Source organism: Phasianus colchicus, chromosome 3, assembly GCF_987193195.1.
Source record: "Phasianus colchicus chromosome 3, bPhaCol1.hap1.1, whole genome shotgun sequence".
NCBI lineage: Eukaryota > Metazoa > Chordata > Aves > Galliformes > Phasianidae > Phasianus > Phasianus colchicus.
Window position 1 is genome coordinate 3443057 of NC_143438.1, and position 23418 is coordinate 3466474.

The 23418-nt window shown below is 39.5% G+C and overlaps 2 protein-coding genes across 6 annotated transcripts in view; both read left to right on the forward strand.

Annotated features, from left to right (window-relative positions):
• Positions 1-2844, forward strand: part of TGFBR1 (transforming growth factor beta receptor 1) — a 31066-nt gene extending 28222 nt beyond the window's left edge. For 3 of the 4 annotated variants that reach the window (XM_031608316.2, XM_090136820.1, XM_031608315.2), the window contains one exon: positions 2470-2844. In XM_031608316.2, the coding sequence (XP_031464176.2) occupies positions 2470-2595 (126 nt within the window). In that variant the 3' untranslated portion in view covers positions 2596-2844. Of the gene's footprint in view, positions 1-1544; positions 1664-2469 lie in introns of all 4 variants that reach the window. The other variant, XM_090136819.1, reaches the window with a different exon arrangement.
• Positions 2845-14157: 11313 nt separating this feature from the next.
• Positions 14158-23418, forward strand: part of RECK (reversion inducing cysteine rich protein with kazal motifs) — a 54003-nt gene continuing 44742 nt past the window's right edge. For both annotated transcript variants that reach the window (XM_031608319.2, XM_090136821.1), the window contains exons 1-3: positions 14158-14313; positions 18622-18680; positions 22093-22167. In XM_031608319.2, coding sequence (XP_031464179.1) covers positions 14229-14313; positions 18622-18680; positions 22093-22167 — 219 coding nt within the window. In that variant the 5' untranslated portion in view covers positions 14158-14228. The remainder of the gene's footprint in view (positions 14314-18621; positions 18681-22092; positions 22168-23418) is intronic.

A 23418-nucleotide genomic window follows, 5' to 3' on the forward strand; every position in this document is an offset into this window, starting at 1 on the left:
CCTTCCTGTGAAGCATAGGTGAAGCTAACATAAGTTAAAGCTAGTATCAGTTATGTTGTCTGGGAAGTGTCATTGTGAATAAATGGCTTAATAAGAGGCTGTACAGCATCTGGCTAGGATACATTTAATCTTCCCAGAATCGTAGAGTTGCATCTTATTCCAAGTTGGAAGGGATCTGTAAGGATCATTGATTCCAACTCCTGGCCCCACAGAGGACCATCCAAAAATCAGACAGTATGACTGAGAGCATTGTCCAGATACTTCTTGACTCTAGCAGGCTTGGTGCCATCCGTTTCCCTGGGAAGCCTGTTCCAATACCCAACCACCTTTGTGGTGCAGAACCTTTTCCTGATACCCAACAAGAACCTGTTGCAGGTTCATGGTGTTCTCTCAGGTTTTGTTCAGCAGAGGGATCAGCCCCTGCCTCTCTGCTCCCCTCATGGAGAAGCTGTAGGCCACAATGAGGTCTCCTCTTCTCTGGGCTGAACAAACCAAAGTAGTTCAGATGTTCCTCATAGATCTCCCCTCTGGACCCTCCATCATATTCGTACTCATTCTTTGGACACTGTTTTATAGTAGTTTTATGTCCTTTTTGGACTGTGGCACCAAAAACTGCACACAGTACTCAAGGTGAGGCTGCACCAGTGCATTGAGTGGGACAGTCATTTCCCTTGACCAGCTAGCAGTGCCATGTTTCATATACCTGGGATACAGTTGGCCCTTCTAGCTGCCTGAGCACACTGTTAACTCAGCTGTGCTCCCACGGCTTGTAATTTGGTAGTGGACAAAGGCTGGAAGGAAACACAGGACAAAAATACAAATTAATCAGTGGGATATACCATAAAGCTTAATGTCTTACTCAGCAGTTTAATTCTGTTGCTTGGTGACTGACTAGGTATTGCTCAGCTGCTGGTGAGCAATGGCTTTTATATTTTTTGTTTTTTATTGGATTTCTTTTTTTTTTTTTCATTATTAAACTGTCTTTACCTCAACTCGTGTTTTCCTGCTTTTGCCCTTCTGAATTTCTTTCTCCACTTCACTGTGAGTGAACAGGCAGCTCTGTGGATTGGGAGTCAGTTGCCTGTTGGGATCAACCCACAGCTGAGGCAGTAAAAACATCTGATTTAATCAGGAAAAATGCACAGCTTCTCATTAGATCTGTGCCAGTTGGTTTACAACTAGGCTGGCTAGTAAATTTTTTGAAAAGCAGGCACAGTTTCAACTCAGCATTCTGCAAGGACAACAGCACTGCTCATCTTCAACAGTGCTGTCCTGCCTGATGTGAAGCCAGCCTGAAACTAAGTCAAGTGTCTTTTCCCTCTCGTTTGACAGAGGCATATCTTGCAGAATTTAGGCTGACCAAAACAGTAAACGTCTATGAATTTTAATCCAAAACTGTGATGGCCTTAATACATTATCTCTCTCAGAATTTGCACTGGTTGGCGATTACTGAAATATAAATGCAGTAAATAGGAAACTGAGAATTGTATAAGCCAGAAGTATAAAACTGAGATGTGTGTGCTTATGATTGTGCCTCTCTGCAGATGAGCTTGCCTGATTCTGGAATGAGTTTGTTACGCAGCTTGCCAGGGCCAGAGCATAGGAGAATAGCTGCAGGAAGCTAAAACAGGAGTAGGAGGTTGATGTCCATTAGATGGAAGAGGTAACTGGGTTGTGGAATGTATAAACTTAATACATACGTGAAGGACTGAGAAAAAGATTAGGCAATGCAGTACAGCTTGGAGAGAAAGGCAGTACACACCTACTGGCTACAAAAGCTTTTTTTTTTTTTCTAATGCTTCCATTCAATTCTTGCAAATCAGCTAAGTAATTTCTTGTCATATAGCTCTGAGTGTAAAATCTGTATATCTATCGCTTTATTTCATCATTAATTTTTGTTCTTTCCATTGTGACTTGATAGTAGCATTTACAAGTTTCAAAAAATAGGTTTTTGAGGGATAAAAAGGGTTCTAGTTTTCAGAATATTATAAAGTTCAAATTCGAGGAAAGTACCTGATTTAAAAAAAAAAAAAAAAAGTACTGAATTGCTACATATTTAACTAACCTACATATTTAACTAACTCTTTTAAAAGCACATAATGATTGAGAAGGTGTTTGAGTACGTTTTCAGCTACACAGCACTTCCATGCTAATATTGAGTGCCTTCTGGTTTTCTACTATTGCTTTTTACCTGGATTTAAAGCACAATTAGTGTATTTTTTCTAATGCAAAAATTTAGTTTAGAAAATAGAGAAGCTATTACATTTTGTTACAGTATTTTTGCACGTGCTGAGTAATACCAGTTCTCTTACTTACAGGGAAAAAAAATCTTCAAGATTTGAGTTTACTTATACAACATGCCAATGTAGTTCTAGTAATAGACTTTAGAAATATGTACTATAAGAGGCTAATGCAAAACAGAGGTTACATGGGAACAGAAATGCATGTAATAATTTGTTTCTTTTGCAGGCATTACGAGTAATGGCAAAAATCATGCGGGAGTGCTGGTATGCCAACGGAGCTGCTAGGCTAACAGCTTTGCGTATTAAGAAAACACTATCACAGCTTAGTCAACAGGAGGGGATAAAGATGTAATCCTGGATTTGCTACCAAAAACAAACAAAAAAAAAAACTGTAAAAATCCATATCTGCACCAGAGTGGCGTGTTAAGAAGGTTAATTGTTCTACCTCACTGGGGGAACAGAAGGATATTGCTGCCTTTTAATACTTCATAGGAACGTCACTTATTAGGATTTCTGTGGATGTGCTAAGCAGTTGCTTTGGGTCCTTTCTGTGCACTATGAACCTTTTTCTGAGGTTACTTATAAAACATCGTGTAGACTAGTTTTACTTTTATTGACCTATGATTTTTTTTTATTTTATTATTTGGAAAGTTCATAGCTGGTCTTAACTTCTAGTAAACTGTACTGAAAACAAGATCCATTTTAAAATGGAAATGGTTCACTGTATTGTTCTAGAGTGCATTGAAGGCTTCTTAAGTGACGTTATTCCTGCCTGGTACATTGAGTATTCTGAACCACTGTTACAGTTCTTTGATTCAGATTTTGAATGTACTGTTGGAGTATGCTTTGCTGCCCATTAAGGTTGTATGTCTTTTGAATGCTTACCTTTATTTGCAAATTGACCTCATTCAGTAGTGGGGAACATAAATTATGCAACTATATACATGATTACTGGGTTTTTTTTTTTCCATATTTTCAAAACACTACATTGCCTTTAAAATAGATTGTATTATATCAGTAAGTGCTGCTTTTGAGTCTTTTCATGCATACCAGCAAGTATACAAAGCCCATGGTACTTTTGATTTCCAAGAATGAACTGTTCCTTTCCCTAGCTAAGATTTAATTCACACTCATTTCAGCAAGTGAGTATGTAATTTGTGGAATACCTTGAATTTTACCAAAATCTAAGTCTTTAAACCATTGTATGAGTCTCAAATCATGTAAACTGGTTAATTCATTGTCACGCTTTGTAATTGCCAAGTCTTTACAATTTAAGGTTTATTTTATGTGGTAATTCTGAAATATTGAAGCACCCACCTACTTCAGAAAAATAGCAAGAAAATTAAGATGATCATAAGGAAGATTTTCCCCCTTCAAATTAATAATAGAAGCATATATTCTGTGCAGTTCTGTGGAGTCTTTAGGCTTAAAAGCTAATATTTGCAATTAAATGAGCATGGAGTGTACTTGTAACTAGGGAGACTTATTTAGGCTTTTGTACAAGAAAGCTAGAAGCTGCCTGTTAATCTTCTGTGCATTTTTTTGTGTGCCACTTACGAAGAAAGTGATGAGCTATATAAACCAGTGAGCTGAAGGTCTTTAGATACAAATACCAGAAGACTCCATCAGTGTTCTTCAGAGTTAGAAGAACAAAGCTTATGATGGCTTGTGTTATCGTAAGAATACAGAAAAGTATGCCTGGCTTTAGTCAGACTTTGCCTGAAATTGTAGGGACATCATAACATCTTCACAGACTTATTTAGAAATTGAATTCCTTCCTGCCCAACTTCTGGATGAGGGTAGGGAAACTTTTTAAAATTGTCCTTTTCAGGATATGTTTAATTGCAGTGGTAGGAAGAGCGTGGTTGATCTTTGGCTTCCTTCCTTAGTGCCTGGTAATTAGTATATAAACTCACAATTAACCTTTTACTCTCCAGGAGTATTCTTGGTGAGCTACACACAGCAACCTTAATTCTGCTTTCTTTTTGTTTTTCAGCATATAGCTCCTCGAAGGTTTTTCACAGAGCTAGTAGGGATGGCAAGGTGATTGCTAATAGTAGCATAGCTGAGATTGTGCCCCTTCATCTGTGATACACAATTGGTAACAGCAGTAAGATGGGCAGATCCTAGTGAAAAGGCCATGTAGGTGGCAAAAGCAAAAGGTGGCCAAGGCTTAGCGTTAGGTAAGTCTTGAGCAGTTCCAAATTCTTAATGCTTGCTTGGAGATGGGTTTAAATGATGTGGGAATTACACACTGGCAGAGCTTGAGCTGCGTGTAATGAAATTCTTTCTTCAGCCACCATTGTGGATGAGTTTAGAGAACAGAACACAATGAAAGAGAAGTTCTTAGTAGAAAACAGTTGGGTTGAAATGTTCATACAACTGTCACACCTGTGTGTTGTGTTTCTTTTTGGCACACTGCTTTCAGGACACTATCAGTCAAAGTTAAATCAAAATGACTTCACATAGGGATTTTAAACTACCTTTATGCAAACGACCAGTTTTCCAAATATGACCATTTAAACAAAATGGCCAAATGTAACTAAACTCTTCATTCTACTTATTTGACATCCCCTTTGATGCATCCCATAGATGCAGAAAAATACTTACAGAAAACAAGTCAGCATCAGAGGAAGACTTACTATTTGTTCCATACCAATTTTAAAGACTTACTATTTAAATAATGTTAAATTTTGACATTTGTCATAGCTTTACCTGGTTCCTTATCATAGATACAAATGGTATAGTTCATAATTTAGAAACATCATACCATGGGAGGGACAGTCAATACAGTGTGACATTACAAATATTATTTTAGAACAACTATGTTGTTCATATTGGAATGCAGTACAGGAAAATTCTGAATGGATATGTATGTATCCTCAGTTCAGATACCACAACTTCATGCTGTGTTCTTTTACATTATAAAAACTGAACACCTTTTACAAAGGCTGTGTCTGTATATATTACGTAACTTTAAATGTTACCTGTGCAAGATCATATCTTATATGTATGGACACAGGTACACATAAGTATTTTTTAAATTAAGATTTTATTATCACCGGATCTGCTCTTGGAAATCCAGGGGGACCAAAATATTTTAGCATTCAAAATACTAATTTTATATCATTTCAAGTATATACCAAAACAGTTTGAATACAGATGCAAATGTTTATTGTAAATATACGTACCTTATATGTTCACTTAAGTTTTATGGATTCAATCAATTTGATATTTTAGTAGCATTGGAAGCCTCGGCGATCAGTTGGATGCATACTGAAATGTAGAATAAAGAGTGGGGAAAATTTTCTGATGCTGAAAAGCCCAAAATAATGCTTTTGGAATGCTGGAGTTCTTCAGGGACCTTCTAATGTTGAAAGCTGGAATTCTGAAATGTTTATCAAGCTGAATTTCCAGGCATCATGATCTACCATCACCCTCCTGTGGTCTCACTTGTAATCCTGAGAAAGACTTTGTATATAAAAACATTGACTGTATGGGAACATGAAGGTGTCAAACAAATAAGAGGCTATATTATATTTTCAGTAATGGTTCTGTGTGTGATTGTCATAAATTCCAGCTTTTAGTTAGTTCCTTGTTTATACTGTTCCATTGAAACGATTGTATGGTGTTAATCATTTTATGTTTAAAAAAAAAAAAAAAATCACTATCAGTTGCTTTAAACTCTAATTACCTCTTAAAAGGCCAAGGTACATTTACCTCGTGTATATAATGCTTAATATTTTCAGAACATTTTCCAGGTTTGCAGTTACATGTTTTTAGAATATGGCTAATCCTAAATTTTTAGCCTCAGTGGTACTAAATGTATTTTCCCGTGCCCCAAAACACTTTCATATTCCATATTTTATTGTATTAGCAAGTCTGCTGCTTTGAGTGTAGCACCTACCCCTTTATGTAGCTGTGTGGATGGATACTGCCTTGTAAATTTTACTTCTTGGATGATAAATTTGATGATCCTGTACAGATGACTGTCACTTTTTTTAATCCTTAGAAAATTGTGCATTTCCCCTTATATTTCTGAAAATGTATTGTATTTTTAGAGTATACATTTCAGTGGATTGTAAATAGGATGACAGTAGAAGAGTGGATGCTTATATTAGGTGCTAACACTTCAACAGAGAGATTAAAGGAGTGAAAATGTGTATATATATATATATATTTTTATTTTTTCCCCTCAAAATGTTTGAATTGTCTTTTAGGGGAAGACATTACAGGTACGTTCTGAACTGGCATAGTGTGGATTTACAGTGAGGTACCTGTGGATTCCTTTTCTGCTGCTGCCATGAAAATGATGAGAAGGGCTTTGCTAATGCTGAAGCAATCCATCCCATGTATGCCATACAGATGATGATGAACGTGCCCAGTCTTCCTTGTATCCTATAATACGTTTTGGATAAATACAGTGTTGGTGTCTCTGGTCTCTTAGCTAAAACAACACGACTGGCTATAAATTTTGCTTCTTTTTTATGTTTACGTAGAAATAAGCTAGCATTTAAATGTATGTATAAGAGAATTTTAAGACTTGAGCAGCTAACCTCAGTGCATTGCAGAATAGCCAGTAAAGTCTGTGTGTTGAATTTAACTGATACCACAACAAAAATTAAGATATCTTGCTCTTCTACAATGTTACGTGCACCTATTTTTATTAGAACTGTTCAATTGGAAAAGGGCCTGCGAAGGCCATGTAGTCTGCCTGCCTGACCTCTTTAGGGCCATGGTTCTCATAGCTCTTGATGCCCCACGCCTGTCCATGTTCGACCACCTTGCTGGTAAGCCTGTTCCAGTGTTTGCCCGTGCTTGCAGAAAATAAATACCTCCTAATACCCAGTCCTCTCCTTCCACAGCTTTGGGCTGTTCCCTTGCACTGTGAACAGTGGTATAATTGCCTCCTTTGACTAGCTGGCTATGTTGCATTTAATGCATCCCAAAATGTGATGCCAGGGCATCAGTACAGCTTCCACTAAAATCTCTCCAAAATAGGAATCCTTAAGGTGTCCAGAGAAAGTCAAAAGCTACATCAAAATGTGTTCTTTAAAAACTGTCACAGGAGATATATATATATTTGGCTGAAAACATGCCTCTCTGCTGTAAGCTGCCAAAGGAAGGCCTAGCACTATGAACTATTAAAATGCAGTAAAATTCAAGGTCCTACTCATAAATCTGCTGGCAGAGGATATATGTGGCTTCTAAATCGTATAATGGTGTTACCATCTACCAAGCTTAATTTTATCAAATGTGGACTTGTCAATCTTATCCTGAAAGCATGAAACACAAGTTGAAATCAGGTTATAAAAATACACTTAATAGCAAGCAGTTGTTCTTCTGGCAGGTGATTTTTAATCTTGAGTGAAATATGGACTTGTATGATCATTTATATATATATATATTTTTACATTGCTGCAAGGACTTGACAAAATGTGCATGGTCTTCATAGGTCTCACTATGGTTTATGCGTAGTTTAAAAAACAAAAACAAAACACCTGTAAGCTGATAATCTGTGAACAGGAATCATCTATGAGGCTGTTTTAAGATAATTTAAGAGGAGCTGCTGAATGCATGAGTTCTGCATTCTGTCTTACACAAGTCATTCAGCAGAGTTGGAGTTTCCTATCAAAGTTCAAGATGGAAAAAGTGTCTTAGGAAAACTTGAGGGCATTTTCTGCTTTAGAAATCAAAACCTCCTACTACTGTGATGAGGCAGGATGATGAATGCATGTGCCACTACTTCTTACACTGTTCAACTACAGATCTATTCACTGATAGGCCCCCAAAATGTCCAGTTCTAGTCATGCCGCAGATCAGATGTCTCTTCCTCTTTTTTTGTCACTGTCCTAAAAAAAGAAAGAACCATAGATAAGTTCCCTGCATTTAAAAATGAGTCAAATTAATTGAGCGCAGCATAGGAAGCGTTCTTGCTAAGTTAGGCTGAACACAAGTTGTTATTTTAATCACTGTGGGTGGTAAGTAGGTCTAACTAAAAAAAAAAAAAACACACACATAATGAAGGGCTATTTACAAGACTTAATGCTGTCTCTATAGAAGAACACCACCACTATGTTTGAAATAATATAGCACAAAACACTGTACGAACCTAATGGTTGTTTTTGTTGTTGTGATTTCTCAGACTTCTTTGGAAGATTGAGTAAACTCATCTCCCTTCAAAGTTCTGTATGTGGTCTTAGAATAGTGAAAAAAAAAAATCCCCTAAGTAGAAAAACATGTAGAACCCAAGGTAAATGTACACTTTCTGTTTGAAGATGCTGACTTCCAAAATTTGTAATGGCCAAGTCAAGGACAATTTTTCCTTGACAAAAAAAAAAGCCAACAACAACACCTCTGCCCTATTTTATTATTTTCTATGCGTTGGAATGCAGCATGTGGCCATAGAAAATATTGATGGGTAATAACTGGATCACTGCTTGCTAATGTAGTTACATATTATTTAAAGTGGTATTAATTAACCAAATACTGACTGGTCCAAACCACTGGAAAATAAATAGCCACCTGAAGCTTTAGAGGGGTGCATGCTCATCTTGGAAGGTTCTGGAGTACTAAGAGGATTAGGCAGAAAAGAGCAAATGTAGGACCTGCAAAATGGGGAAACGAAGCACTGGAGGTGACAGGACAAAGGATGTGTATAGAATTCATTGTAAGCTCAAAAATTAAAAAATATACTGGAATGAGCAGTGGGGAAAAAATGATCTAATGTTTGTTGAGGAGGAGAAAAATGATAAACTATTTTTTTTCCAGCTTGCTCGGTAGATCTGAGCTTCTTTAGTTGAAGTATTAACTTATTTGTTTCTAAGGATATTGTTGGCTTTTAATGACTCTGGTGGATTGTTGCTGCTTGAGAAAGGATGCAGGCAGTTCCCACTCAAAGCACTAGTTCAACAAATGGTAGGAAAGACGTCAGTCTTCAGTAATTTCAGTTCAGGATTTCAGTTCAGTTCAGTTTAGGATAGTGAGGACTTAGTAAAAGCCACAGACTTAGTAGAAGCTGCCTGTTAGCTGTGTGTTTATCCACATTTCCTAGGCACTTGTTACAGAGCCTGAGCAACTATTTTGAAAACTAAATGATGACATCAGAAAGAGATGTCATAGATTTCTACTCGTGTTGTTCAAATGCATAAGAAACTTGCCTAAAGAAAGGAAATACCACGAATTTCACAAAGCACTGTCATGATGTGAAAAACCTATGCTCATGAAAGAGTGCAAGATCTGAGAGCTGTGGACATACAACTTAAACAAGTGCTATACAGTCTTGTAATGTTTAGGAAAGGGAAAAAGTTTGCCATTTCTCTGATGTATAAATATGAATATTGAAAAGAAAATCGTAAGTCATAACCATCTTTATGGAGTTGCTCTAAGCAAATGTTATCCTCTAGGTCATAGTCCACTATTTCATGTTTGAATTGCTAAATAATTTTGCTAGCTGCAGAAACTGATCATAAAAACTAGCTTTGCAAATTTTCATGCTCATCAGGAACATCTGCTTGATTTCATATGATTTCATGAAAGATATTTTCACATGTCCTGCCAGGCGCCAGCTTTTAATGCAAGGTATCCAGCATACTTTGTGTATAGTAGGCTGTATGGACACACATCTTGTGTTTGTATTGTGAATACATCTTGTGAGTATTGTGTCAGTTCGAGGACAGGGAACTGCTTGAGAAAATCCAGCACAGAGCCACAAAGATGATAAAGGGTGTGGAGCATCTCCCTTATGAGGAGAGGCTGAGGGAGCTGGGTCTCTTAAGCTTGGAGGAGACTGGGGGGTGGCCTCGTTAATGTTTATAAATACATAAAGGTGAGTGTCAGGAGGATGGAGCCAGGCTCTTCTCAGTGACATCCAGTGATGGGACAAGGGGCAACGGGTGCAAGCTGGAACACGGGAGGTTCCATGTAAATATGTGGAAAAAAAGTTCATGATGAGGTTAACAGAACACTGCAACAGGTGGTCCAGGGAAGTTGTGGGGTCTTATCTGGAGTCATTCAAAACCCAGCTGAACACATTCTCGTGTGACCTAATCTAAGTGTTCCTGCTCCAGCAGGGGGTTGGACTAGACAGTCCTGACATTCAGGAAGTATGAGCTACAAGTCCTAGCAGTGTATATGATAGCGGGCCTGACATGAAGTACCTGAGCAGAAGTGACATTGACAAGTTTTCATGAAGAAAACTTAGTGAAGCTTGAAGAATTAATGGAAGCTGATCCTCAAGCAAAGCTGTTAATGCCAGGCCTACTAAAAGCAAAGAGAGGGTATTTAAAGTCAGAGATGATCACAGAGAGAATAAGAACATGGAAAAGCTGGCTATCATTAGGTATTGCTTATGCACAACATAGTATAGGCTGATGGTTTTGTACCCAGACAGTGAAATCAAGGATGAAAAATCAAGGCAGAAAGAAAGAAGCAAAGCTGTATGTATAACAGTTCTCATACCATCTGTGCATATGAAGAGGTGCTAGACAGAAATTTGCTGATGCATCCTATTTCAAAGGCAATGCTGAAGATAATGCAAGCATTGTCTGTACTGTTATTTTTCTTTCATATAGAAAATCGAAACAATTAATTTGTATTCACGTAGCTTTTGAAAAAAAAAAGTGACCCTAAGACATGGATCATTGTAATCTGAGCAGAACATCAAGACAAGGAGAAAACACAGATCTTCATTAAAGAAAAGAGTGAAATTATAATCACTCAAGGAAAACATGCTTTGTAGGTAGAAGGAAAACAATGATTCTTTTCATAATCAGCCATTTCTACTATAGAGAAAGGACATAAAGCAAACTGAAAAATACTGATGTAATGAAGTATGTTTTTATTGTGAATGTAGTGGACAAATTATTCCTGATTATTCCATGCTGCAAAAGGCATGTTTCTTATGGCTTGAGGAAGCCAGAAAAAAATAGTGAGCTTTGGCTTGCTAGTCTGTGATGAGGTTGATTCCTTGCTTTCACAAAAAAGTGACACTTTTATCTTGTAGCAAGTTGTAACCTTTCTGTTGGTAATTGCAGTCCATGTTTTAGTCTTCCACTGCAAGCTCCAATTCACCCTTCAGTTACTCAGAAAATGATCATTATTAATTTATATAGTGCAATTACACAGCACATTTGAAGCAAAGCAGCATATCAGAAGATAGAGATGTGAAGACCATATCTGTATGTTGGACAGTGACTGCAGTCAGGATAATGTGAGCATTGCTGTTTCCAGACTGTACCACAGTACCAGTGGTATTCATCACAAATGTCAGGGAGAACATTATCACCAAGACAATTTTTTCTGTTGATACCTTGTAAGCTTGGCTTAAAAGGTGCAAAACAGGAATCTCATAATGGTTTGAGCCATGACTGTTCAACCTTTTGGCTTGCCTGGGCTGCACTAAGTGAAGAGGAATTGTTTTGGACCACATATAAAGTATATATTGTAGCTGACATATGAGGGCTGTTCTGGAAGTAATTCATCTGGAAGTAAGAAACATTCTATTATGTAGGCCCACCATGTCAGAGGCAGATGTTGGCAGTAGAGGTGAAACTTCCTGCAAATACTGTCACGTTTTATTGCTGTACCAGGGAGGGCACCAGAGGGGCAGTCTGACAAAATGGCATCTGACATGAAAGTTAATATGAAGCAAAGGTATGTCACTGAATTCCTCCCTGGGAATTACTTTACCTTCTAATGGGATCCTGGTCAGGTCAAATATCTTACAGTAAAAATGTGTGTTCTGACCAGTCATTCAAAAGGTGAGTACCTAAGAATCTTCACTTAGTGCTGAAGAAGTCTTCAACATAAAATGTAAAGTTCAATCTTCTTAATTTTTCAGCATTTTTCTAAGCTAAGGAAGCTGGATTAAACACTACATGTAATAAAATACAATGAACTAAGCAAGCTACTCCAGAAAACAAAGTAGCTGAATGACCAGGGTTTTTTATGTTCTAAGAAACAAGGATTTAGCAGATAGAATAAAATATTCATTTTCTCTTCACAAGAGGAACAGCAAAAAGAAAGATACTGTTGCAGAAAGTTCTCTGTCTTATGGCTAGACTTAGAAGGTAACCTGTCGGTATACTGACAACAATCTGTTTTACACCAAGGCATTTGATTAGTTTAAACTCCAAGATTCCACTTCTCATTGTTAAGCCCTGGGTAGGAATTGATTTGAAATGGGTTCTGTTTTCATAAGGTCTATTTGGATGGTTTAACTGGAAAACAACAGCATGCAGATTAACATATAAAGTCTAAGGGAAAAAGTACTTGGTCTCTAGAACAATTGGGTTAAACAAGAGCCTATTTTAAGAACTTGAGCTGTTATTACTGAAAATCAAATTTTAAAAGGTTTGTATAATTTCAAAAATGAACTTGCTTCCTTAGAAGTGAAAGAATTACTTTCAGTGGTTTCGTTTATTTCTTCTGGACCTGCTAGAGTGTCTTGGTGAGAATACCCAGAGCCATTCAGTTACCAGAAGTACCAGCATCTTTCCTCTGCCTTTTTGTTTGTGGAATAGTTAATTATCATTTTGATAATAATTTTGCACTTAAAAGGCATTCAGGGAGAACAGTCTGTGCAGCAAACAGCATTCACCCACATGCTGAACTGAGACAAAGTAAACCACTTAGCATAACTAGGAAAAAGTGTATCAAATTCATTCAGACCTCCTTGTACTTCAATGAAACTGAAGCAGAGTAAAAATTCGGCTTTTTGGCTGATGCTGTTTTTGGATCTGCTGCTATCTAGTGGATCCCTGGTGAATTATAAGGACATATATAAGAACCAGCAGAAGTTAACCTTGGGTTTAGGGGGAAAAGCCCAGCGTTCAACTGTTATATATTGGCAGCAAAAGAAAAAAAGAAAAAAAAGAAAAAAAAGAAAAAAAAAAGGACAATTTTTTCTATGGTCAGATTATACTGGCTGCTTTTCAGTTTCATGAATTCACATTTAGAGCAGCAACTTTAATTTGACTTCAAATTAGAATGTAACTAAGTGTAGTGTTATTTCTTATGGCTTTGCTCCATAAATACATGATTTAATTACTCTATAGCCGATGGCCAGGATATAAAACTTACATTTCACTGCAGTGTTTTTTGGTATGGCCTCGTTGCTTTCTTTTTTGGGACCTTTTGTGAATTTGATTCTGGAGCTAAAGAGCACTCAGCTACTATGGATTCTCGAGGCTGTGAAAACCACGGAGTCATGAATAGCTTGGTGGTTTTTCAGATTGTCTTTGGAGGGAGAAGTCGATTGGGATGACAGGCTGGGGAAAGGGTAAAAGCAGAACAGACAGCATCATGCAAACTATGTTTTTTAAGACTCCTGTTTTGCTATTGCCAGAGTCAGGCAGTGAGATGGCTGTGGCACGTCGCCAAGAAGCCAGAACCATGGAAAGTCTGCCTACTCGACTTTGAAACGGTTCAGAATTCTCTGAGACAAAGTAGTTAGCAGTTAGGAATGGAGCAGGAACTTCAATCTGCTTTGGATAACTTCGATTTAATTTCTCATGAGTTCTATAGATACACAAAGCTTGATCTTCACAGAAAAATAAATAAATAAAATAAAATAAAATATAGCTGCAGTCTTCCCTTACTCGTCTCCACGGGCTGAATCTCCACGGGTTATCTTCACACAGGAGCTGGAGCACAGGGAGGACGCTCGCAAAGAACACACAGCCCTAAGGACGGAAGAGCAAAAGCAGCAGCAACCAGCAAAGCGCTTCAGGCTCCTTCCTAGAATTACAGCCCACGGTCGGTCCCGCTAGAGCCGAGCCCACGCTCCGCGCCAGCTGCAGCCCGCCGCCTCGCTTCACAACAGCCCGCGCCGAGCCCCGGGCGCTCGTCGGAATGTCCGCGGCCGTCCAGGCGGCGGGGCGGGGCCGGGCGGGGGAACCGCAGCCAATGGAGACCGGCGGCGTCACAGCCTGCCCGTCGGCCCGTCCGGCCCTCTCTTCGCTGGCTGAGGGTTCGTGACCGGCCATGGCGGCGGCGGCCGCGGCTGCGTGGCCTTGGGCTCTGTTGTGCCTGGCGGCGGTGCCGCCGCTGCTCTGCCCGGGAGCGGCCGGTGAGTAACGGGGCGCGGGGAGCGTGGCGGGAAAGGCGGCTCGGCTCGGCGGGACCCCGCTGCACAACATGGCGCAGGGGCGAGGCCGGGGGTGTCGGAGCCTGGGAGAGGGGCCGGGGCCGCTCGTTTGTCGTGCCGAGGTCGTGCTGTCCGTTTGCGGCTCGGAAGAAGGCGGCACGGATGTAGATGGTGGCGAATAGCTGTTATTAAACGCGTCGCGCCGGCAGCGCGAGTGGGAAAGGTGAAAAACGTAACACCGTAAAGTAGAAAACCTCGATAGCGGAGGCGTCTGAGGGCACGGTGTTGTTGAGCCGCGGTTCTGATTTCCACTCTGAGGAAGAAAGTCCAATTTTAGTGAAAAACCGGCGAGTTGGAACGTGGCGTAGTGAGTTCCAGCTCTTTGGTAAGGCTGGCGGTGTGACGGAGGTGGCAGACCTTCGCCAAAGGACGAAGCGTGAGGGCTTTGCTGTGGTTGGATGTAAGTTCCGAAGTGAAATCTGGAGCTTTTATTAAAAACGAGAGGCGGCTGGGTGAGAAGGAGGCTGAAAGAGAAGTCACGGGGCGCTGCAGAAGAGAGGCAGCGCTCTGAAATCGTGTTTGGGATGGATACTGTGCATAACGCAGCCTTCTGACTTCAGCACTGCGCCCCTTACATTGCTCCTCATTCATGATACCGTTACTTGACTAGAACGTATATTTTTTTTCCTCTGGAAGTAGTACCTCCTATTTATTTCCGTGGAAACTACAGCATACGAGGAGCACAATCGCCCTGTTGGATAGACCAAATTCTCAGCTACAGAATACAGTTCTTCAGACTCACCACCATTGGCTATGCGTTTTCACCAGTGATGAACAAATGCCTGCGTGCCACGGTCATAAAAATCCCCACCAATGGAGATGACCCACTGTCACCGCTGCTAAAACACACCACCCACCTCCTCACTGTGCTCGCATCCACTGCTTGGTCTCCAGAAATGCTCAGCGACAGATGAATGTCACTGGCTGCAATTGCTTCCCCGTGGAGGAATTCAGTGACACACTTTTGCTTCAGACAGACTTCCATGTCAGGTGCCGGTTTGCCAGACTGCCCCTCTGTTGCTTTCCCTGGTATGGCAAGAAAATGTAACAGTATTTGTGGGAAGCTTCAGCCTCTGTGTTGAGCCAACGTAATAAAATAGAATGCAGTACTTTAAGAGCAGCATCATATAAAAGGAATTAAGTGACTGTAAGATTTGGCATATTAGTATTTTGTTCTGAGACACCTTTGGTATAATTGCTAAGACTTGAAACCCAGTGATAGAAGTGACTGAGAAGAGCAAGCCTGGGTATCTGTTAGTTCATTGTAGAAGGGATATGAGCCACTTGGAACTAACGGATAAAGCATTAAATAACTGAGTGTTATCTAGGATATTCATGAAGTGACATACATACTTAAATACTAAGACAGTATGTACTGTCTTAGTAGCCAATATAAATTCTCTTCATAGGCTGGAAGCTCTAAATTCTTGGGTCTCTTAAGTGTAAGGATTACTCTGAGGGGAAATTTATGTGATAAAAAATGCCTGAAACAAAACAATGAGAAAGTTGACTGAGTAACCACTATTTCTGGTTTTGAGTAAAGCATACCTTTAAGAACATCTGATTGGGGGGGGGAGGGGTTGTTGTTTATTTTGACAGTTAATTTGGTGGATATTTTTCCACTATGAATCCTTTCCCCATCATTATGTTAATATGTTTTCAATCTGATGGCATTACCAATGACAATTACAATTTGTAGAACGTGCTAATGAATGATGAAACTGATACTGGTCAGATTGTCCTGAGGAACAGTGTGCAGGGAATCATAGAATCGTAGAATTGCTCAGGTTGGAAAAGACCCTGAAGATCATCAAGTCCAACCACAAGCCAACCATACTACCCTAACTCCAACAACCCACCACTAAATCATGTCCCTGAGCACCACATCCAAACGGTTTTTAAACACGTCCAGGGATGGTGACTCAAACATCTCCTTGGGGAGCCTATTCCAGTGCTTAACAACCCTTTCTGTAAAGATGTTTGACCTGATAGCCCACCTAAATGATTTCCCCTCATCCTGTCACCTGTCACCAGTGAGAAGAGACCAACCCCACTCTCACTGTAAACACCTTTCAGATATTGGAAGAGAGCAATAAGGTCTCCCCTCAGCATCCTCTTCCCTAGACTAAACAGGTCCAGTTCCTTCAGTCTCTCCTCCTAGGACATGTTCTCCAAGTCCTTCACAAGCCTTGTTGCCTTTCTTTGGACCTGCTCCAGCACCTCAATGTCCTTTCTGTACTGAGGTGCCCAAAACTGAATGCAGTGCTCGAGGTGAGGCCTCACCAGTGCCGAGTCCAGGGGCAGGATGACTTCCTCAGTCCTGCTCACCACACCACTCCTGATCCAAGCCAGGATGCCATTGGCCTTCTTGGCCACCTGGGCACACTGCTGGCTCATATTCAGCCACCTGTCCACCAGCCCACCAGGGTCTCTTTCCATCAGGCAGCTTTCCAGCCACTCCTCCCCAAGCCTGTAGGGTTGCCTGGGGTTGTTGTGTCCAAAATGCAGGACCCGACACTTGGCCCTATTGAAACTCATACAGTTTGCCTTGGCCCATTCATCCAGTCTTTCCAGGTCCCTCTGTAGTGCCTTTCTCCCCTCTGGCAGATCAACACTCCCTCTCAACTTGGTGTCGTCTGCAAATTTACTGAGGGGTGCACTCAATCCCCTCGTCAAGACCATTAATGAAGATGTTCCAGTACCGAGCCCTGGGGGACACTGCTCATGACCAGATTGGATTTAACTCAATTGACCACAGCTCTTTGGGCCCGGCCATCCAGCCAGTGTTTCACTCAGCAGAGCACATGCCCATCCAAATGATGGGCAGCCAGCTACTCCATGAGGATGCTGTGTAGGACAGTGTCAAAGGCTTTACTGAAGTCCAGGTAGACAAAACACATTGACAGCCTTACCTTCGTCCGATAAGAGGATCACCTTGTCATAGAATGAAATCAGGTTTGTCAAACAGGATCTACCATTCATGAACCCGTGCTGACTGGGCTTGATTCCCTGGTTGACCTTTAACTGCTCCATTGTGGCTCACAAGATTATCCATTCCATGACCTTCCCTGGCACTGGGTGAGACTGATAGGTCTGTAGCTACCAGGATCATCTTTCCAGCCCTTTTTGAAGATGGGTGTCACATTTGCCAGTCTCCAGTCCCCAGGACATCCCCGGTTAGCCAGGACTGCTGAAGGATGATGGAGAGTGGCTTGGCAAACACATCCAGCAACTCCCTCAGCACTCTAGGGTGCAATCCATCAGACTCCATGGACTTGCGAGTGTCCAGCTTTAAGAGCAGGTCCAAAATCATTTCCTCATGGATTATGCAGGGCCTTCTCTGTTCCCCATCCCTATCTACCAGCACAGGGGGCTGTGTGCCCAGGGAGTAACTAATCTTACTATTAAAGACTGAGGCTTTCTACATTAATTACAAGTGTTTTGCTGCACTGTTTCTATTTACTAATGAAAACATTCAGAACTTATGAGTTAAATTTCAGTTCATCTTCGCTTCATGAAGTATAGATTTCAGCATTAAAACATAGTTCAAAAATGTAGTAGCTATTTTAGATTGTGACAGCTCTTTGGTTGATATTATGATTTTTTTTTCCAGTTCCTTGACATTTTCAAGCTGAATTCTTCTGTTTATCTTTTTTTTTTTTTTTTAGCATCCTCTCAGTATTGAAGAATTTTGGGTTTGTTGATGGCTGTTTTCTTCTAACAACTAGAAGTTTTTGGATGAGAAACTTTGTAAGCTGTGAACATATCAGAGAATTCATGCCTAAAACCCCTCATATTGATCCCATGAAAATCAAACTGATTTTCATAACTACATATTGCCAAATACAGTTTTTATACATACAGTATCGCTTTTCTATCACATTGCCTCCTGAGGGGATTTGGCAGGTGCTAAGCTCATGCAAATCAAAGAGCAGAAACATGGCTGGAAGCATAAAGCACATGGTGCTGCTCCTGGGCTGGCAGTAAATGTTCAGTGTGAGGCTGGGCAAAATGAGTCAGTGTCAGCTTTGAAACAAAAATTTCTTGGATTTTTTGGTTTTTGTGTTTTGTTGTTTTGTTTTCTGGGAGGGAAAATTTCTCACAGTAATCAGTGGACCAGGCAGATCATTCTGATAGGTCATCCATCAGCTGAGTAATTCTCTTTCAGAGGAAATAGTAAAGTACTTCAAGTCTTTTAAACACCATCTTCCTCTCCTTGCTTTTCTGTAGGCCTGTCTTGTTGTTACCATGCGAAGGACAATCTAATGTGCCGGGATGTCTGTGAACAGGTAAGCTTACTTTATTATTTGTTATATCTCCCAGAGTTAAAATCATGCTTTTAGACAATGATTTAGCAAAAATAGTGGTAGAAGTAATTATCTACATGTAAGCACTGCATGTGAATCATGAAACGTCATATTGTTATCTAAATGAGAACGTAAAGGTTTGAGGTGTAGTCCTCTGCCTTTTCAAAGTGAATTCTTCATCAGGTTCTATTGAATTTCAGAAGACATAGAGTTAAAATTGGAATTCAGGATTTTGCCAGTGATGAGCACGTTGGGAAATGTGAGGGATGAGGGATATTAAAATACATTTCTGGATCATGTGGTTTTTTGAGAATTTTAAATGAAGAGCAAAGGGATGGTACTGTTCTTTTTTTCTCCTACTTGTTGCTTCTTAACTAACAGTTAAGAGAGCCACTGTGCCTTGGCAGAAAAGAGGATAGCCTGGGATATTTTAACAGGAGCACAGTCGGCGTTTCTTGAGAAATGATTGTCTCCAGAACTTGTTACACCATCTCTAGAATACAGTGTCCAGTTTTGGGCCACGCTGTTACAAGGAAGACATCAGTTAACTGGAGAAAGGTGCACTGAGATGATCAGGGAGCAGATGTCATGTGTGGGGAAACTGGGGTAACTGGTTTTTGCAGGGGAGGAAGGAGAACATCAGCAGCCTTTCGATACCTGTAAAACGTTGCTCAGGATGTAGAGCCAGGCTTCTCACAGTAGTCCCTAGAGGGAGGCTGAGAGAACAGGCATAGATTGAAAGCAAAGAATTCTATCTGGTTTTAAAGTAAAACTTCTCTACTATAAGGACAGAAGAGTGTCTGTGCATTCTTTGCCCTTGTGTTTTCAAGATTTGACTGAGCAATGTGACATCATAGGTGACCCTGCTGTGAGATGGAGGTGGGAATAAATTATTTTCTGAAATCCCTTCACATCTGAATTATTTTATTCTTCTATGACCACGAAAGACCCCAGATGCTACTGCAGTTCTTTCCTTACTATCTTTTCTGAAACCAGCAACTTATTGTTATCTTGGTTTCCTTGATGTGGGTTTACCAAGCTGTTAATGCAGAATAGAACTGCAATGTATTTCTTCTTCCTAAAGATATGAAATGCATCCATGTGTCAGTTATTCCTGTATCTTCCAGTTTTCTTCCCACATGAACAGATGTTTCCATTTCTTTTGTTGACTGGCTTCATATTTTAATTTAGAAGTGTTTTACTTGATTGGAGTATTACAAAGAACTTAAGGCATGATCGATGTGGGAACACAAAGCAATTTAAAATATGCTGAGAACTCAATTTAACACATCCATGATTTTTAATGTTTTTTTTTTTTTTTAAGAAAAAATTTATGAGATGCAGGAAATTAGAGAAGCAACAGTACAAAGTAGTCTGAAAGAAAGATGGGGGGAAAAAAACAGAAATGTACATGATTGAGAATTGTTAATAAGATAAGATTTCTTTCCAAGTTTGGCTGTTCAGATATTTTTACTTGTAAGATATTGCTGGTGGCCATTTTGTCTGACCTGCTGCTCAGAGTGCTAGTGTCAAAATTAAATCAAGTTTCTCTGGACTTTGTTAATGAAGTTCTGAATGCTCTCGAAGGATGGGCTTTCCAAAGTCTCTCTGGGGAACCTGTTCAAGTGCTTAATTACTCTCATGGTGAAGAATATTTTTTTCTTCCTGTGCATCCCTTCAAAATTTAACTTATTGCAAAATCATTACTTTTGCAGCTCATCTTTCCACTGTGGAACTTTAGAGAACAGTCTGGCTTTGTCTTTTCTACAATCCAGTTTCAGATACTTGAAGATAGGAGATCAGATACATGCACCTTATCCCCTCTTAATCAGCAAACAGCATGTCTTTTTATGTCGTAAACTCCAGCATCTTTTTGACCTTTTGCTGAACTCTCTGAAGTTCATCAGTATGTTTGTTGCAAGGAGGTGGCAGAAGACTGGATGTGGTGTTACAGATATGGCTTCTTCAGTGCCTTATGAAAGGGAGTGGCTGTCTATGGCCTACTGATGATGCTGTTGCTAATGAGGAATAGTATGGTGTTATCTTTCAGCGCTGCACTGGTGCATTGCTAAGCTATGTTCAGCTTGCCATCAACCAGGATCTCAACATCCTTCTTTGCAAAGCTGTTTTTTAGCTAGTGAGCAACCAGCCTGTACCGTTGCATAGGATCTTTCTGTTTCAGCTATAAGATTCTGTATTTGCCTTGGAACCTCCTGAGTTTCCTTTCAGTTCATTGTTACGTTGATTGAGCTCATTACTCATTGAAAGCAATCTGTGTAGCAGGCTCCACTCTGGTATATTAATGACAGCTCTCAGTTTAGAACATCTTTGTACTTTCTGAGAATTATTTATGTAAAGAGATTAAACAGTATTGGTGTAACTGCTGTTTATACCACTTCTAAGTGGCCAGCACCTAGATAATTGAAGTGCTGGCTGCTATTTTTTGAGGCCTACCAGCCAGGCAGTTTGTCATCCACCTTACAGTCCTTGCATCTCATCCACATTTCACTAATTTCCTGTAAAATACTGTAAGAGACCATGCAAAAGCCTTTTTAATGTCAGGATAAGCAGCATACACTGTTTTTTTCACTTCCTTACTGAATTAGTCTTTTTGCTATGGGAAACTGTCAGGCTAAATTTGCTATGGTGTGTGCCTGTGCTGAACATTGTCATTGTTGCTGGTCACCTTTCTTCTACTTCAAGTGCCCTGATGTGGCTTCCAGGAGGATTTACTCCACAATCTTTGTGTGGTGAGCAGCCTTTATTTCCACAGATTATCTTTGTTGTCTTTCTTATGGATATGAAGTTTACCTTTTCTTTTTTCAACTCATTAGAAACCTTGTCCAATTGCTGTGATTGTTCAAAAGTGATAGTCAGCTGCCTTGCAATGATAGTAGCCAACTTTTTACATCCTGTGATTGAGCTCTGCATGATCAGTTTGATTAGATGATGCTTGATCTTGCTCCACTGTTCATTCCCTTTGTTTATTTTGACAGTATCTTTACCTTTTGTTCATATTTATTTCATAACAGTTGCTTTTTCTTTTTTCCTTCTGGAAGGAGTTAGTTGCCTGAGGTCATGCAAGAAGATCAGTTAAGTAAACAGAGTTGTATAAGATGTTAAGAATAATTTTTTTATGTTTTTCACACTGCCTATTCTGTAGAAACTTCCAGATGTAAGAATTTTAGGAGAAAATTCTAAAATAAAAATCCCTCCTTCATGAAAGTATTTGGGGGACTATAAATATATATAAAAAAATCTTAAGTGTGCATTCTTTACATGCTGACTATTAGCAGAAGTTTTCAAAAGGTAGGCAGTAGTGAAACTAGAAAAGGAAGACATCAGTTTATATTCAGTGTGTGGTTACATTTTCTGTGTGTTTTGATTTTTACAGATTTTGTCTTCTAAGAGTGATTCCCGTTTAAAACATTTACTGCAACGGGCACCTGAATATTGTCCAGAATCAATGGTAAGGCTTGCTAGATTTTAATTTAAAACAGTGACAAAAAAAACACTCTTGTATTAACAAAGTTTTGTTTCCAAAAGCAAAATTTCAAATTAGCTTGCAGAGTAATTTTCTTTCTGAGTTTTGAGGTTTATGTTTTCAAGAGTTTTCTTTGTTTTGGAGGCTAGAAAAGTTCTTAAATTGAGATTTGATCCTCACAGTAGGATTTCTTTTTAAAACTTGTCTGTTGAGTTACTTGGTGATCATGTAAACTATGAAATGGAATGAAAATCTATCTGATATTATGAAAATTTGCACTTTGTGATTGTCATTTACAAATTAATAGCAGTGATTTACAAGCAAGAACACATGATCCAGTTTGTATGGGGCAGAGCTGTCAGGTCTTGTCTTTACAAAGGCATGGACATCCGTATAGCTGCTCTGATTGGCCTATAGGCATTTCTGACAACCTGAAAAAGTGCTTTTGTTGGATCATGGTTTCCTAAAAGTTCTGCAGTATATTAAATGTGTGTGTGTGTGTATATACATATATATATACAAACTCCCTATCTCTATGGTGGAAATGATCTTATGGATGAAGAGATGAGTGTGAGCATTGACATTGCCGAGAGAGAAGACCATAGAATTAACAACTTAAAATATCTCAACTTGTTTGTTTTTTAAAAAGGTTTGATTTCTTTCTTGTAATTGTTGTTACTTCTAAATGGTGTCAATACTGTTTCCATCTAGTAGGAATGGTAAATCTGAGTCTATCGTTTTGCAGGCTTCTTCCCATAATGTGTTTGCTTATAGATCCCTTCTTCCTGTGCCTCAAAAATATGTTTCTCAAGGTTTGGTTTCTGTGGATCCCCAGCTCTAAAACCTTGGGAAATTGTAGACATCTGATGGCATGAGTAAAATCGGTGGTAGGAAAACATATTGAAGTGGTACGTAGCATTTGCTTTGGTACTGTTTTTCTTTATTATTTGTCCCCTGATGGGAAGAATGTGGTTTATCTGTAGGTAGTAGATTTTTAGAAGACAGTACCAGAGAGCATATGAAAGAGGAAAGTGATTGATACAGGTTTTTTTTTTAGACTCCCAATTACCATCTTTATAAATGGTACATTTGCTATCTAGTGTGTGCTTAAATTAATGTTGCTGCACTAGTAATATTTTAAAAGACTTCTACTTATAAAGTAGTTGACAGTTCATCTTAGTGCCATTTTTGCTGTTTTCAGATACCACTCTACTTTGTTGGAAAGGTGTTCTAGTG